Here is an 18,652-nt window from a genome sequence, read left to right as displayed (position 1 = left end):
GGGTTTAAGAGTCTGGGGAGTGTGTTGACTTACAGTATTTAATAAGCTGTCATTAATTGCATTGTACATTACATGGTTGTGCTCTGTAAATGAAAAACAGGTTACAGTTACAGAATTCCTTATAGCCATGCAGTTTTATTAGCAACCTGGATTGAACGCAGCAGGTGATACGGTATTCGTAATAACCACGAGAGACTTGAGACTTGACTTGGACTCTAGCTCAAAGACTTGTGAGCATCTCTGTTACATAGTCATATTCATGAGCCTCTTCACAGCACTAGCAGCCTGATGAAGTTCTACACAGCGGCCCTGACCTTGCAGGTAAAGCAGTGGCTGTTCATCGTTTCTCAGGCTTCTTTACCTCACAGAAAAGAGACTATAACACTCCTCCTCCCAAAATGTTACTTTAGGATACAATTTATTAACCCACAGTTCATGCACAATTATTTAATAAAGTGAACAAACGACATTGATCCGTGACAATTTCCTTTGCAGCTCAGATAATAAATTAGATTTAAAAACAGTCAGTACACAGAACATGAAAGCAGAACAGGAACATGAGAAAGTCAACACTATGAGATAAGGATGTCTGTGTGGTGGAATACAAAACAACAATGAACAAAGGACTTTCAGGGAAAAGAAAGAACAGTTGATATGGGTCAGAAACTTGCCAAAACCTGAAAAATCTCCTGACTAACGAGACACTTCCAGTAAAATTCAACTCTGAACGTATTTGCACACACAAATAGGGACACTTCTGTTAACTGATGGTCACGCCTCATCAATCTGTAGCAGTGACATTTAACGAGGAGTGTGGCTGAGACCGTCCGGGTCAAACAGAGGAACTTTAGCTTCAGCTTTTTGAACAAATGTATGAAATTCACATCCATTGACTCAGCTGCTCTGAATTTGGGAGGATTAAAGAAAGGACACAGAGAGCGAGAGAGAAGTGGGTAAAATGTCAGTGGGTAGTTTTGGATTTCAAGACAAGAGACAAAAGGATCGTTGTAGATGTAATTTGTGAATGCGGAAGTCCTGTGACATCACAGGACAAGTCATTTGCCACTGGGTAGTCCCTAATGTTACGAGGTTCAACAAGGGGGTGGAATGGCGGGAGACTGATTAAGCCTGTGTGTGTGTGGATGACAAAGCTCCTTGACCAGGAATACATTAATAATAGTGACGGTGGACGTGTCTAACTGACCAATATGTGCGTATATGCATGAATGATTAAATGTCACTGAATGTAATACAGTGATGTCACTTGGTGAACTCGAATCGACCCCTCTCTATATCGCAAACCTTTCAGTGTGGAAAAATGGCCAAATTCACTACTTTAAAGGACTTACTGCCCTTATGCTGCCTTTCAACCCCCAGAGAGAGAGCGAGCTGTGGGGGTGACGGAGAGCAGAGAGCCCCCTCTGTCTGCTGCTTTATTCTCTGTCTCATTAAAACAGTGAAGCTGTGTTCAGACGGGGGCTTAAGGGCCAAATGGAAATGAAATGTGCATATGTGTGTGTTTGGCTATAAGTCTGTTTATACTATAGCACTATAGCTGCAGTATGTCTGCTTTATTATGCCTGAATCATAATTTTTGAACCGATTTCTTTTATGTTGATATGTCATACAGAGCTTTCTGGATGTCCTTTAATCTCCCTCTGATCACCCACCCCACCCACCTTTTGTTCCTCTTTGACATTTCTTATTATTTTCTGTTCCTTCCCATCCATTTTGTTTTGCCTCTTCCAAGCCTCCATTGTCCTGCTGTTTCCCTTCTTTTTCATCTTTTCTCCCGCCTTTTCATTGTCCATGCTGTGCGATTTTGAAGTTTTGCAGCCTCAGCAATCTGCAGACGGCTGCGAGTTGAAACTTTCCTTTCTCACACACTCACACGTTCACACAAGCCCACACGCAAACACACACAGGCTTGTTAAACTCAGATCTAGCTAATACTGTTCGTGTGGTGGGAGCAAATATAGATGAATTCAAGTATCAAAAGAAGCTGTAAATACCCCCGTGTAGCGCAGAATAGTGTGTGTGTTCGCACACATGTGGCTGTGTGCGATGTCTATGTGCAAATTAGTGTGTGCCTTTACAAAGTCTTTAAAGCCTTAATGAGCTGCTTAATTACTCACAAACTTTACAATGGAGACCAACTGTGTGTGTGTGCTGACTAAGCTAAACTGGAGAAACCCTTTGAAGTGACTTGTTGAGGATGTAGTACACCGCCTCTCTCTCGCTTCGTCACTTCCGTGTTACGTTTTAGCTCTCTTGGCCCACTTTCTTGAACCCACCCTCCAGTGTTTCTTACTGCGTTACCATGGAGTCATCATCATCCTCTTCCTCCTGTCGAGCAGGGCCTGCGGCCCGGCGGCTTCCACTGCCGCTGCTGAGGAGTGTCAGAGCCGGACGAGAGGCCTTAGCAGGAGGAGGTCCCAGGGAGGAGGAGGAGGAGGAGTGGGGGGAGGAAGAGGGGAAGGGAGCCACAGTGGCCCTGACTTTGCTGTTCGTTCCCACTTGGCGACCCTGGTTTTGTGGCTGAGTATAGACAACACACACCATTTACATTTGAAAACAGAACGTCTTCATGCTACTTAGAATGCTATTTAAACTTTAGTAGAATAATACAGTCTGAGCTGTCTTTGCTAAGGGAGACAAGAAAAGAGGGGGAGGCTCTGAAGGAGGTGGAACCAAAGAGAGATAAAGAATTACAGAGGAAAAGATGAGAGGAGGAAGATATTTGCAGTAACGGGGTAAATACAAACACTATGTTAAGAGCTGAGGGCTAAATTCCACTGCAGTGAATGAGAACAGAGTCTGCCAAAGAACAGAGCATACATAAGCAGCGCGGACAAACATTTTCTTGTTTGTTTTGCCGCTGTAGTGAACTATTTGCATGTCAGCAGCCTTATCAACCCCGATGAGTCACACTGCCAGCATACTCTCAGCTCACAGTCGGCTTGAGTTGATGCACAAATTAACATGGAGGATGGAGGGATGAACTGTTAAGATCTTTCAAAGTGAGACACTGTGTGTAACATACTCTACTGACAAAAGGATCGCTGGTGTGAAAGTCAGGTATATTATGAGTTATACCACAAGTTATGAGACATGTTGGGATTCTTGTCTGCAACACAGCGGTCACTTTTTAAATACTCGCTGACACATTTGCAGTAGTTGAATTGTTACCAGACTTTTGGAAAGACACCCCTCTTATATTGAGAATTTTGTTGATGAATCATGTAACAAATGCAAATTGGTCAAAACATTAAAGGCGAATCTTTTGTGATATAAAAACAGCCTACATATACTCTACTCTAAGGGAAAACAGTGTTAACTTTAAAAATAGACCTGAAAGTACCACAGTACTGTTTTTGGCTCCATAAACCTCACCTTATGATTTTCATTCTCATGCACCTGTATATTCAGTCATGGTAATTCTTCTTGTGTTATAATCAGTGGTGGAGTGTAACTAAGTTAAAAATTATATGATTTATAATAATAATAACAGTCAAAGGGATATTTCAGCCAAACAAATATTTTTATTTTGAATACCTTTTGTTTTATCTTTTTTTTAATTTTGTTTACTTTTTGTTCTGGGTTTTATAGGTGGGTTTGGTTTGGTTGATTTAGCTTTAGCTGAGAATACTTCTGTACTGGAATATTTTTAAGTTGTGGTACCTCAATACTTCTTCCACCAGTGGTTATAATGTTTCACCACTGCAGGTTATGGTCATGTCTGATTATTTAAACTGGTCCCAGACATCACACACAGATATAACTCCTACTTTCCGCTGTTTCTGATTAACTAGTGTTGTCAGCATTGAGGTTGTTAAAAACATTGAGGTAAAATGACCTCAAATGTATCAATCTCACCTTTAGTTCCATGAAAAGGACCTGCTGGTCTTTCTTTTCCAAGTCAGATGAATATCTGACCCATAATCTGATCAGTGAAACATGCCATATAAAGGGCTGATTTATGCTTGTGTTTGTGTATTTATGTACTAAACTGCCTGTCCATGGTAAGTGCTGGCATCTATTGAGTAAACATGGAAGTGAAAAGTGAGGAGGGAGTTGCATTCGTAAAGCACACACTCCCCGCACTCAAGCTTGATGAGGGTTATAAAAATATTCTTCCTGCTTCGTGTAGTCAAATAATTTACATTGAGTGACAATATATTAACTATTAACTCATGTTGTCGACTTCACTCATGTCACAATCATTGTGCTCATTTATAGGAGTAGCACATCATGACCTTTACACTGTCATAAAGCTGCCGTGTGTTTACCTGCCGTAGCTGCCTGCTGCCTGTTGGTTTAGGGCCCTCTAGTGGTTGACGCTGGTCTCTGTGGGCAGCTGCTGGCTGCAGTCTGGAATTGTCAATATCATGTCCCTATAACTACCATCTTTATCACTTATATCTATAGTCTTACGTTATCACAATCACAATGTGTTACATAACCATCATCCTTATTATCATCACAGCCTTTATCTCCACTGTGGAGACGGAGTGGCCTCTGCATCCATCACATGTTAATAATAAATCTAGTCTACTGTTCTAACATCATCAGAAATGGTACACAGATGTATTTGCATCATATCTGCATGCTTGGTTGCATCATCACGGCAGCCCCCTCTGACCTGTATGGGTATCGTGGCTGGGAGAGCAGGCCTCTACTCCTGAGGTGCTGGTACAGGTTACTGCTCAGAGAGAGAGGGTTGAACACAAACTCCTCATCCAGCTGAGTGAGACAGCCCTGATCGAGAAACAGATGGAAAACAAACTGTTTACAAGGCAGCTATGCACATATGAGCCTAGAGCCAAACAGGGTCCCGGGCTAGACCACAGTCTTTTTAATATTAGTTACAGAGACCCAACAATCCCCACCGAGAGCAAACACTCAGTTACAGTAGAAACCTTGAGTAGAACATAGAGGGCTGCTAACTGCCTTGAGAGAGAAAGAAGGAGAAGGGCAGGAGGTGCGTGCTTTAGTATTTCCAGGCAGTTTAAAGTTATGTAAACTTTGGACTGCAATGTAGCGCCTTTCCTCTGACCCGTAGCTCTGTATCGCTGCTGTCTCTGCGTGCCCTTCGCTTGATGACACCTTTGCTCTGTTTGGGACTTCCTCGCTATGTCGGAGGCAGTCCCAAACAGCTGAAAGTTAACATTTCTGTGGGTCTGTAGGGAATATTTCGTTTCCCCCCCCTCTGATGAAGAGCAGCGCACGTGTCTCATCCAGTACAGTCGCGTACGGTTCTGTGTCTGTAGACTTTTTTCTTGACATGTCAGAGAACACATATGGGGTACAGATGAGCAGAAAACCTGATGAAACACAGGAGCTACTAAAATCCAGGAGTTCATAACTGAATTAATGTGATTATATATGTAATTGTTGTGAAAAGGTGCCACATGCACATTAAAAGAGGTTACTTCCCCAAAACAAAACACAAAAGAGGAGGGAAGACTAAATCATGCCTGCATGTGTGTGTTGACGTCTTACTGCAATATATTTCATTATGTCTGTGAAGATTCTCAGTCATCCAGGTCATAGTTATCCAAGTTCTTCAGTACAGAAGAAGCCTCTTAGGTAAGAGGCAAAACTTCTTCATGTATCTTCAATCTGGTCCAGTAGTCACTTGATGTAACCTTCTTTGGATCTTATTCCTTCTATTTTTCATATATTTTGAATTGTCAACTGCCACCTAAATTTTGTGTTTCCTGTTGCATAAATAAACATTTCATTTTAAACATTTCCATCATAAATTGAAGCAGAAAAAGCAGACACTGATACAGAAAAAAATCACCAGAATGCAGGAAATGAAGTGTTTTCCCCGCTTAATATGCGCCCCCTCCAATTTTAAAATGAAGCATACACTCTTGGAGCAATAGGTGGCCCGCAACCACAGATCCAGACTCCACAGCTCCGGCGGCAGAATTCAGAACTTGAATTTGTCATTGTAATTGCTTATGCTATATCTATAAATATGTATAGATATCTCTAGATGACTGCAGAGATGTATACCTTTTTCTGTTATTGGTTCCAACTTCAATTCAGATGAGATGATCTACATCCCATCCATAGACCAGATATTACCTCAGAGAAACACCTTTATTCAACAGTTTAATCTTTTATCAGAAGTGCTTATTGCAGTGATATTCTTACTGCGGTGGGAAGAGAGAATTACTTCACTGATAAACTCAACAGTCAAATAAAGAATTGTTTTGAAGATGTGAAATTGTTTTTCATCAGCCCTGAATTCAGTTCCTGGATATGCATTGGTAAGCTATCTATTTCTGCTCTCTGTCTGATACTTCTGTGGCAAGTTTACAATGAACAAAGGTCACCTAACCTGTATAACCTGCATAGCATGGAGTGCAGGTTCCTGAGTTGAGATGGGCAGTGAGCAGGGCAGCAGCAGCTCTCTGGAGACCACCGGCTTCAGGAGGAGGGACAGAGACGGGGATGGCTGGAGGATATAGTGAGAATACACACCTGTGTTGTACACAAAAACACACATATGGAGGGCATTAAAGTGCACTCACAAGGACTGATACATTCGCAACATTACTCTCTATCTTGCTCTCTCTCACACACACAAACACACACACTTATATGGACCTGAGCCTCCAGCTGTGGACCTCTGTGCCGGCTCCACCTGCAGCAGCAGGAACAAGTCACGACTCTGAAATCAGAAAAAAACAAATCCAACATCAAACAATTTCATTCATTTGTATTGCATAGAGGAAGACAGAGAAATTTACAAGGTGCAAAAAGTAAACTCAAGAGCCAATCAGAGGGTCAGTGATCCAGCTAAGCACAAGGAAGAAGAGGAAAGTGATGTAAAATCTATATTGATTTTTATTTAGTAAATTGTTATAATTCTAGTGTTTTGTTGTTCTCTTAAGTATTACTATCCTAGTAGCTGTTTTTTAAAAGTTAAAAAGGAACTTGGTTTGCAAAGCTCAGACATATATACAGATAAACTGCATAAAGTTATAATGTGATCCACAATAAAACAAGGATTTCTACTGTTTTCTTTTTCTTTTTTTACAGAAGCTGATGCTTGTTTATAAATGTTATATTTTGCCCATTTCTGTTGATAAAATCTAAAACGTCTAAATTGTAAAGAAAATTGTCAAAGGATGAATAAACGCATTCATGTGAAGGTATTTTAGGGGTACTCAATTGCTGAGCTGAGTAAGCCAAAAGTGACTCTCCAAAAGGTCAGACTCTGTTTCTATGCTTGGTCGATCTAATGATGCAGCTGTCTTGATAAGAATGTACTCTGTGATTCAACTCCTAGGTAACCCCAGGTCAGGACTACCTTTATTTTTCATTACAGACAGACTGTCTGGCTCTATGTAGAAAGTGTTGCATGTGGCTCGAATGACACACAATGTGACTTAGGTTAACTTCAGCTAAGCATAGTGTCTTCTTTTGACCTATATTTAATAGAATCTTCACACACGTATAGAGAAGTAAACTTATTTGGAGACTTAGTGAACGTCTGTAAATAGGGCTGGGGAGTAACGGATTACATGTAACGGCGTTACGTAATCAGGATACAAAGAAATTTAACTGGATTCCGTTACAGTACAGAAAAAATAGACGTAATCAGATTACAGGTACATTTTGTAAAATCTGGGATTACTCAGAGGGATTACTTTAAGCAGAAAGTTTCCATGAAACAGAGAATGCAGTGTTATTGTCGCAGACATTGGGGATACAGTACGAATATGGTTTTCTTGTAACATTTGGCTCTTGGCAACCTGGGGCTGATGAAGTTTATAGGACCGCTAGCAGCACTGCTAACCTACCGAAGTAACCGGCCACAGATACAGGCAGATAGGCAACAGTTAGCAGTTTAGCAAAAAGCAAAGCTAACACCGAAGCTCTGTGTAAATCATCTCAGTAAGTTACTGGATTCCCTGTTGGTCGTTGAGGCTGTGTTCGGTGCTGTTCGTGCTGTGCAGAATGAGTAAAGAAAATTGTAAAATGGTTTCCCAAATGTCAAACTTAAATATCATCAACAATACCTACAAAACAATGTTTTTGTCATTGATGGGCGAGATACTGCCATAGTGGTGACAGTGCAAAGCTCATCATATGAAAACTTTTGGATATTGGGAATATGAAATTTTGTTATTCTATGTTTCTCTAAAAATACACTGAGAAGACAACACAACATTGATACTTCTCTTGTCTTCATTTGTCTATTTGGCATTGAAGTAATCCAAAAGTAACTAAAAGTAATCAGATTACATTACTTTTATTTTTTGGCACTTGGATTATGTCACTGATTACATTTTTAAACAAGTAATTAGTAATTGTACTGGATTACATTTTTAAAGTAACCCTCCCAACCCTGTCTGTAGGTCTAGAAAGGATAAATACATACAAGTATCCTGGAGATTTGCTGTTGGTGCTACACTGTGTTCGCATGCTGTATGCTGTTACCAGTCTCGATAAACAATGCTGCTCTTCATAACACCTGAAACCTGGCTCTCTAAAACAATTCACAGTCATGCACCCTGAGTGTGTGGCAGAGAGCGTGGAACATATTGTGGTTGGACTCCATTTCATCCCAGTCCAGCTGCCAGCAGGTTGTGGGGCGGATCACCAGCGGCAGGCCGTACAACACACTCTCACACACTCCGTCTGCACGAAGAGTCCTGCAGCACACACACAAAACCTTGGTTAGCACGCAGACCCAAAATGAAGGACACACTCTCTTTTCGCTCCACAATAACCGTCTCCAATCAAAGCAAAGCGTTCTGTGTGAGACCACTGAAACTGTAGAGAAAAACATTTCATGACAAAGAAGACGTCGTCTATCTTCTCTAAGCTCATGAAATAGTTTCCAGTAGAACACAGGCTGCATGCAAACACATAACAAATCATCAAGAGCATGGAGACGGAGAATGACATCATCCCTGTGACCGTCCCCCACCTCCATTTATATGTCACTGCTATTAATCATGACTCATCAGTATGCAAATCACACACACACACACACACACACACACACACACACACACAAATTACATCCTGCAGCTCCTGAAAATATTTTACTAATGCAAATCAGGGAAGAAGAAGAAACTGTTTGCCTAGGATCGGTCTGAATGTCTGCTTTCTATTATCACTCCGGTTTGCTGCTCTTTGTGGTGTGAGTCATCAAACAAACCTTACTGGAATTTGTTTGACTTAATGCATTTGGTTCAGCTACACAAGAATGCTACATGAGCCATTTAAAATGAGTTTACCCTCAGAATAACTTTGGATTCATTTTGCGGATCCTGTAAGGAAATATAATAAAAGCTAAGGACACTATATACTGTAATTTACACACCTTGAAAGTCTGCCAATCATTATCTAGTTAATCATAGTTAAGTCTAAATAATCATAGTTAGATTGATATTACATAACTTTTTAAAATGTAAAAAAAAAAAAAAGAGAAATTATTAGAGCCCTAGCACAGAAGTGTTAGAAACCTTTTGTTATTGGTAATACGATTGTAATGGTTTTTCTGCTTGTAAATGTAACATGTTTTTGAGTGGCTTAGGGTGCCTAAAAACTCACAGAAATTTGCAGTGATTGGGCTCAGGCGTGTCCTGGGGGCTCCAAAAAACCCACTGCAAAGTTGCTTTGAGCTTCATGGGATTTGGGGGGGATTCTTGCTCTCATCATAAAGAACACATTTCAGCTTCTTTTAAGATATTTTGCAGGAAGCCAGCCATTTTGGGTTTCCTGCATAACACAACGTTTCACCTAGAATTTGGGAGGCAGTTGTGTCACCTCCAAACAATAAAAAAGCCTGCTGGAGCCAAACCCTGAACCCAACTGGATGTCAGCCATTTTGTATTGAAAATGAAATGTTTCGAAAATACAGACCTAGAGAACTCTGCAATCTTAAGACGTTTGCGATGATAAATTATGAGGCTCTTTTGGGCTTTTTTAAATGGCCATTGATGTGGCGATGTGGTGAATTTCAATGTTCTAAAATTAGTGGAAGTGCTAACTGGTTTATTAGTAACTGGTAACGCGACTCTAAATTGTGAAATCAGTTCCAAAAGCCACATATTTGACAAGAGTCCTGGTCTGAGGATATCTATAGACTATATGCCAATCAGGTGTTACAGGAATTGCGGCGCCTACAGACAGCAGGAAGTAAGCTTTGTGTGACAATCATCGTTTGATTTACATGACATTTTCATGGTGTGGTCCACACTTTATATACAGGAGCCTTTGCGGTGATAACTACGATTAGTTAATTAATTACAATGAATTTTCATTCATACGTCTCTGCTTTGTATCTCTGACAGTGAAGACAGACTCTGTTAGTCTGCCAGTTATATTCATGGCGAGATAGTTGTTTGTTTTGAGTTTTGGTTTCATTCATCCAGTGTCCCAGAATGTTTTGTTAAAGGGGCAATATGTAGTTTTGCTCGGTTCGAACTCATGAGTGAGCAAAATCTGAAACACAACCGTTTTGATACAGAGATCCCACAATAAACATGGAAACATCAGCATGCTGACTGTGGCTTTTTTTCCGGCTCCGTAACTCCGTTATTTTTCATAGAGCGCGGCAAGCTGGCACAATATTGAAAGCGGCTATAGACAGACTCAACGGCAGACAACTTCACACAACATGCTGGAATCTCAGGTAAACTCCCACCATTGTTTCCCATTGTTTTCCACAATACCAACACTATTATACACTATTATGAGGGTCACGTAAGTTACAGCAACTGAGACGGTGGAGAAGCTGCATCCCTGAGTTTTGGTAAAATGACAATAAATCTAAATTGAACATTGCAAAGCAAACAGCGGTGGCTCCTTGTGAACGTTAGCTGGCTGCCCTGCCTTTAATCACTACAGGCTAGAATAAACAAATCACACCACATTTGACATGATACCGGTGGTACACAGGATAGTAGTATGGATCATGCTAGCTGGCGAAGCTAAAGTTCTTCAGTTTGTAGTGCCTGAAATCTCAACGTGTAACCTTTTATAATGTTAAGAATCAATGGTTAATTGATAATTAATTAATTAATCAATAATCTCTCTCTCCTCTCTCTAAATTTAATGTCTTTTAGAAAAAATGTCTAAACAAAAGGCAAACAATTATAACTATACATTGTCCAATATGCAGCTTACTAATGCAGATTCAGAGTCGCTTATTCAACGCTGCTTACAGCTTTCATAATTACTCCTTCTTGTAGCAGGTGTAATGAGGCACTGCTTGTCTTGAAAAATTCTCGACTGGAGCTTTCAGGCATGGATCAGTTGTTCTGCCCAGCTCTTTTCCAGCCTCAGAGCAGATGACTCCAGCAGAACAAAGGAGACTCTGATGTGATGGGAGAGAGAGTTTCATCTAAGAAATATTCCACTACTCCGTGCTACCAGAATGGAGCCATTCATAGACAGCTGGGGTTTTACTGAATACACACATTACACATGGCTGACGTAACAACACACACACACACACACACACACACACACCAACAATCTAAAAGACAAGGAAGCATGCATGTGACTGGAAACATGGTGAAGGCAGACATCACATCGAGACACTCCCTTGAAACTTGTCGTCTATCACAGAGTTTGTTTGCTGCTCCTATACCTCATTTGGTGTTATTTTTGACAACCACATCACTATTACAGTAAAATCCATTTTCCAAAGCAACAATAATGCAATTGATCATCGGTATGGTTAGACTACGGTTGTTCAAACACATGCAAAAGGTGGGGGAAATTATCAGCATTCATTTCAAGCCATTCATGTACATTTCCTGGCCTCTTAACAGCCCGCGCTTTCAATCACTTTCAACAGGTTGTGTAGTTGTGAGAAAAACGTAAATTTCAGCATTGTTATTTTGTTATTCCTTTTAACTGAAGCTCAAAAAGCATGTGGATATATCCGAGTTAAAAGCAATAGAAGCCCCCCCCCCTCCCTGTATCTCACTTGATTGCTTTCAGTCTCTGTGGCGGTTGGCTCTGATTGGCTTGTCCCTTAGAAGCAGGCAGAAAGTCCCGAACGCTCTCGGTTTTCACTCCCAGGTTGGGGTTCGGGGGGATGAGGGCGGGGCTTATCAGACGCTCCTGCATGTCACACTTCACACACACTTACGCAGGTGACAAAAGTCATATCAAAGTGTGTAAAGACATCGGAGATTACTATAACATGCCACCTGTATTTATATCTTGGCATTTACACCTGGTACTAATAAGGTAAGGGTGTCTTGATTATGTGATTATATTCTTGTGTATGATTTGATTTCAATATGCAGATGGTGGAGTTGGCAGATTTGTCAACAAACAAGGTGAGTACAGATAGTAATGCGTTCTGGATGCACATCCACCTGACATTAACATGCATTTAACAAGAGATGATATCCAGATCCACACTGCATATCAATAACAGGTGTAAATGAGGTCAGAATCATAACATAAGGTCTACACACGTACATGATTAGTATGTTTTTCCTGTATTTAGTAGCAGTTTGTTATTATTTGTAATGTGTGATAAAACCACTGGCTGCCTATGTATTTGTATTGAAACTGTGTCGAAGTAAACTGCATGTTCTCATAGTATTACGCTCAACAGTCCCACAATCATTTGAAATGTGTGCAGTATCTGTCTGTACCTGGGATGGGATTGTCCAGGGGGTTGGGCAACAGGAGGTGGAGGTGCTCTCTGTCGCCTCCCTGCTCTTGAAGCCACGCCTTCAATACCATCTCCATAGCGAACACACTGTTTTCCACCTGCTGCAGGTCGACGTCCGTTCCCAACATCAGACAGTCTGTCAACGGGCACACAGAGGCATCAGTATTATTATTATTATCCTATAGTCTATATAATTTGTCTTTACTTTGAGATTTGTTATATTTGACTATTTTTTTTACTTTTGCATTTATTTTGACCTTCTTCAATATAACGACCTTGTTGTTTTAACAATAAATGTTGCCATTCAGTTGATAAGTATATTCTTTGGGGAAAATCAACCATTTTTGTCGATGACCACTAGATGGAGGCAAAATGCAGGAAATTATATTTGCAGTACATCCTCATCTACTCGATAGACGCTGTAGACTCTTTAAACTCGTCATCTAAAGGCTTCAGTGTCTCTGGATTAACCAAAAACCTTCTTGACTGGATGAGAAGGCGTGTCCCTGATTTCCTGAAGGGAAGAAGTAGGGCTGCAGTTTGGAGACAGTACATGTAGAGAAAAAGCAGCCTGTTTAGTGGTCTAAAATCTGTTGCTATTTCATTGCTGTTACTGCAAATCTCTCTCTCTTCTCTCATATTCTGGTACTAACAATGACAGCTCACCCCAGAGGACAGAAAGCAGCTGCACCGCCTGACTTGCACTTATCATTACAGAAAAGAGAAAGAGACCCCGTGGATCTGCCCCACCCTCCTATCCTGTTCTCTGTGCTGCTGTCATGCCCCAATGTCCATTTATTACTGCAAACTAGACACAAACCTCACAACAAGCCCCTCTTCTCCTCTTCCCTCTATCTAGTGTTTAATAGTTAATGAAGCATCAGGAGATAACTAATGGGACTGAAGGGAGAGAAGAGGATCAGGAGGCACTGTAGCAGCGAGGGAGGGGACAGACGCAGGAGAGGTTGACAGACATGGGGGATAAGACCAGGAAAGAGCAGAGAAGATGGATGAAGAATAGACAAAGTATTTAAACTCTCCCTGCCGGGAACTTTTAGGGAGAAAATGAGAAACTTTAAATTCCTGGAATAAAATATGTCACTGCTTCTTTCATCTGTCAAGCGGCAGATACAGTATGGAAGCTATTTTTGGTTCTGGGCTAAAGTTTCCAAAAGTGCTTCATCCAGAAATAAGTACTTCATCTGAGGGGAAAGAATTGTGTTTGCTACATTTTTGCTGATGAACGTTTGCAGTCAGATCCGTGCTGAGTGAAGGCAAGAAGGCTGAATAAAGAGAGAGAGAGAGAGAGAGACATTTAAGAGGGTGACAAAGCATGTACTAACACTTTTGCTTTACAACTTCTCCTCTCATGTGTCAAAAAGCACACTGTAAAGACATGTTCTGACACAAATGTCACATTGCTCTTAATATGGATTAAAGAGCTGGTGGTAATTCGCTGATATTTCAGATCAGCAGTTTAATAAGACCTTCACCCCTACTGTATATTGGCATTGCGACCTTAATGTGCAAAGATAGAGTGGCTGCAGAGAAAACAAGTGAAGGAAAGAAGCCAGGATCGTTCACATTAGCCCAAAATAGTTATAGAGAGAGAGAGAAATCTATGGAAAAGCAACCTTACAACGACACGCACAAATGTCAAAGGGGGAGGACAGGAAAGAAAAAGAAGGGGTGTGTTCTTGCCTTAATGGAAATACAGAAAAAACCCTGAGATGGAGGAAAACGGGTTTTTAGAAAATCAATCGCCATTCCCTCACATAATGTCTGTCTGGGGAAAAGGAATGGAGAGAAGAGGACAGAGTAAGTGAGATAGCGAGAGGGATAGCCAAGAGAAAGAAATATGCAAGTTGGTGTAGATATGAAGAGAAGGGAAGAAAGCACATTACATTACAGTACACAGAGGGCAAGAGCAGGAGGGAGAGTGAGGAAAACCAGGCGAAGATGAGATATGGAAAAGATGGATGGGTGAGGGAAGATGGACCACGCTGTCAGAAATGCTTGAAATTAGACCGTGGAGTGTGTTTGTTTGTGTGTGAGAGACGACGAGGATGAGAGAAAGAGAGGAAATGAGGTGAACTGCTTCTCACAGCAGTATAAATAACTCAAGACAGTCCATTTTGTGTGTGTGTGTGCGGTTTCCACAAAGCAATACATTACTGAGTGAGGAAGATGCAGCAGGTGAGAGTAGTTAACCTCGACGTGTGCGTTCAGCGAGACAGCAAGGAGCTGAAGGGATGCCACGCAGTCTGTGTCTCTCCAGCAGGCTTATCTGACTTCACGAAGAATGTGTTTACACGGCTAAATCCTCCTCCAGATGTCTCTCCCTCTGAATCTTTGCTGAGTTCATTAAGTGTGTTTACCGAAGGTATGGATGATTACATAAATCAATTAGGCGTTATCATTCGTCTCTCCCAACGCCATTTCTCCATGCATTTTCTCTTCCCCTGTTCTCTTGGTCTACACCCTCTCTTTCTGCTCTGTTAGTAATACGAGATTAAGAAACTGTTAAATTATGAGCCAGATCAAGTGACCCATCCCTCTGACCTACAAGTCTAATTGTGCTCCTGCTTCTCATCAGCATGTCCAGTGTGTGTGTGTGTGTGAGTGTGTGTGTGCATATGTGAGAAGATGAAGTGTGACATGCATGCTGAGGATGCAGAGTGGCAGTCGAATCTCATTAAGTGTGTGTTTGTGTGTATTGTGTGTGCATTCTTATTATTCTTATTCTCTCTCATTATATAAGAGCAGTTAAATCTGCATTTCCTTTATATTCACTTTAAATTTGAATCTGTGGAGCAACAAAACTCACTTCAGAGTTTTAGGCCTGAAAACGAGTCTTCCATGACCTGTACATGTTTTCATCGTGTGACATTTAATGCTGCACTGAGCAGTATTTTTATATTAACAATTAGTCCAGTGTCTTTGTGTAGTGCGAAAGGTTTTGCTTATAGTGTGGATAATTATCAACAGTTCACTGAAAGCGTTTGTATCTTTCTGCTCATTGTTTTAGTTCACTGTCAGCACTCTCATTAGTATTATTTCCAGATGCAGCAGGCAGCTGGATTCAGCGTAAACCAACTGTACACTACCTGCCCAGCACCACACAGCAGACAGACAAAGTGAAGCATTTTAGCCAGCTATCTTAGCTTTCTCAGGAGTAGGTGGGGACCAAAACACAAGCGGAAGGAGAGTGACTATTGGACCTACGTTCATCAGGTGGCCAAAAACATGACTCACAACATGCTCCATGTCTGCGGGATGCATAAATATATTTATTACATATTACTGTAACGTTTTAAGGTGAAGATATGTCACGGTTATGTCACAGCTTGTTCTGCTCTTTAATTCAATTGATTTGTGCTTTATATTTATTAACATAACATATATTTGCATCTGAGTATGCAAGTACAGTAGCATGCCTTAGCGGCTCGAGGTGCTGGGGAGAACTTGTGTCTTTTCAGTTACATCCTCTATAAACACAAGGCGACCATGCTGCCTCGCAGCCTCTACACTGCAACTGTTGCAACAGTTAACTGCAGGAACTCCTGTTGCTGACTCATCACATCTCTAGAAATACACATCCTTCAAAGGATGGCTCCTAATGCCTTGCCTGCGTGCTCTTACATTAGCATCTCTCCTCTGTCTCCACCGGCCTAATGATCTGAGAGCTTTTCCTGCCCAGATGAGTCATCTGTGATTCCAGATGCTGAATGATGCTGATGCACACACCTAAGACACCAACAATCATTTTAATATTTTTGCTTTAGTTGGCACCTTAGTGGAGCTGTGTGGCTGCTGAATCTCTGGCATTGTTGCTTGTTTGAATAGACGTTGAAAAGGGCAAAGCTGTGAGTGGTTCACCTCCACAAATAACCATAACACACAAATTGATTAGATGAAAATGTAATGACTTCAATTTTGCTGTAATTTCCCTGGAGACATCAGGTTTTGTTTTTTGTTAAATGAATGACTGTGGGTTATTTTGGGGTAGAGCCAGTTTTAACATGAAATTCGACTGTGGGGAAAATACATAAATATTCAATCTGTGATGATCTTTCTGATTCCAAAATCATGTTAAATTAATTTGATCAACACACATGCTAGTTGTCATTTGTTCAAACTAGATTTTTGAAAAAAGAAAAAAACTACATCCCTTGCTTCCTGTAATTTATGTTTTTCTCCATGTCAGCCTCTTCTGCTTATTGACCATCCCTGTGGTTCTTCTTCTCCTGACCTTCCCCCCCTCTGGCCCACGCCCAGTAATGGTTGCTTTTACTCTGTACATTAGGAAATGTGCAGAATCCTTATGACCATAGACTAATGTAACATAAGCTTGTGCGGGGAAATTAGTGACGCAGTGAGTTAATGCAGTACCAGGAGAGGAAGCAGAGCACTGCTGTACAACATGTTTTCACACATTCATTTAGATAAAGATCAGCTTGACCTGATACAGATAATGGACACTGAGATGAGTAATGGTGGTAATGGAAAACTACTTTGAAGTTAGCCACAGTAAAACATCAATACTTTGGAATTCTTTGCTCAGTTTTATTTGTTCGTTATTAACCTATTACTTGATCTTTTACCTACTTGCAAGAATATTAATTTTTCCATGTAAATTATAGCATTTTATTGATAACGTATCATTTCTGTTGCCCCTCCACTGAGATCAGAAAACAGATTCAAAACAACTGGAGCAGAGGAGTTGGAGCTGGAAGGAAATTAGCTTCTTTCTCACTTCAGTTCAGTGGATACTTACTGTGTGTTCACACAGAAAGCGAAGCAAATTTTTTTGGCGTGGCGTGATTACATACAAAGTCCATGCAACGTGAATAGCGTCAATTCATGTCGGATGACAAAAAACATGTTTATTTATGTTTCATATCGCTGTAGTAAACCAGATTGTGTTTACTTGCGTTACACGCGCACATAATACGAGTAAACACCAATGATTCAGCTGTCAAACTCGCACAAGTGACGCGAGGCGAAAATTCACTTCACTTTCTGTGGGAGCACACCATTACAGAGGTCATTAAAGGATAATTCAAGTTTATTACAACTTATTTTTGTAGGTTTGGCCATCAGCAAGTCAGTTACGATAGTTATCGCTTTTAACTATTGTCATATCACTAAACTTAACTTTGACTTATGTTAACCCATGTTCCCATATTCAGAAATTAACCTTTGATACAAAAATAACACCCCAGTTGAAATAAAACAGAATTATCCCCCAAATAAATCCTTACTTGGAACCAACATGTCAGTTTTATAGGGGGTGAGGCAATAACCTAATGCATTCCCTGACACAAACTTCACAAAGTGTACATAAACATGAAGGAAGCGTTGATGAATGTCCGTCTGTGGAATTCCCCTCCGACATCAACATTTCACTTACAGAGCGACACTGAGGGCACGCTGTCCTTGTCCGTCTGTGTGAGCATTAATGATGAATAGCTCATTGATGTAGTTTGAGACTGTGACAAATAGGACATTGATCATCTGGTCTGAAACACAAGCACTCCACACACCAGCGGCTGCGTGACCTAATTGCCTTGCAGTCACTTCTGATAAAGCCATGCGGTCATGGAGACAATTAAAGCAGACAGACACTTGAAAAGGACAAGAGGACATGGGGGCAGCACCAGAAGTTATCTGGCTGTCATCATAGAGGAAGAGGAACAAGATACGAGGGGGAAAAACGAAAAGATATGGTGACAAATACTTGAGAGAAGGTGAAAAGTGTTTATGACGGCTCATTAGGTACGTTTCCACATCCTTGGTGTTTTGACTCTATACACATGTAAAATACAAGTGGATGCTAAATGAAAATATGTTTAGATAACAGATAAATTCATCACTCCATTTTCCTGCTCCTCATAAGACATTTCCTGTCACCAAAACTAATTAAACAAATGATATAAACCTTGGTTGTTGGGGAAGAAGAGCAAAGAAATCACGTTACAG

At 40.8% G+C, this 18,652-nt stretch overlaps 1 protein-coding gene across 2 annotated transcripts in view; it reads right to left on the bottom strand.

Annotated features, from left to right (window-relative positions):
* Window positions 1-18,652, bottom strand: part of LOC123980006 (meiosis 1 associated protein) — a 73,442-nt gene that overhangs the window by 16,907 nt on the left and 37,883 nt on the right. Inside the window, exons 5-12 of one of the 2 annotated variants that reach the window (XM_046064119.1) lie at window positions 12,651-12,806; window positions 11,969-12,128; window positions 8,534-8,675; window positions 6,622-6,685; window positions 6,353-6,495; window positions 4,643-4,758; window positions 4,290-4,371; window positions 2,320-2,538 (exon numbers count right to left, since the gene is read on the bottom strand). In XM_046064119.1, coding sequence (XP_045920075.1) covers window positions 2,320-2,538; window positions 4,290-4,371; window positions 4,643-4,758; window positions 6,353-6,495; window positions 6,622-6,685; window positions 8,534-8,675; window positions 11,969-12,128; window positions 12,651-12,806 — 1,082 coding nt within the window. Of the gene's footprint in view, window positions 1-401; window positions 2,539-4,289; window positions 4,372-4,642; window positions 4,759-6,352; window positions 6,496-6,621; window positions 6,686-8,533; window positions 8,676-11,968; window positions 12,129-12,650; window positions 12,807-18,652 lie in introns of those variants that run through there. The other variant, XM_046064120.1, reaches the window with a different exon arrangement.

Source organism: Micropterus dolomieu, linkage group LG12 (genome assembly GCF_021292245.1).
Source record: "Micropterus dolomieu isolate WLL.071019.BEF.003 ecotype Adirondacks linkage group LG12, ASM2129224v1, whole genome shotgun sequence".
NCBI lineage: Eukaryota > Metazoa > Chordata > Actinopteri > Centrarchiformes > Centrarchidae > Micropterus > Micropterus dolomieu.
This window is presented reverse-complemented; position numbering and strand designations above follow the sequence as displayed.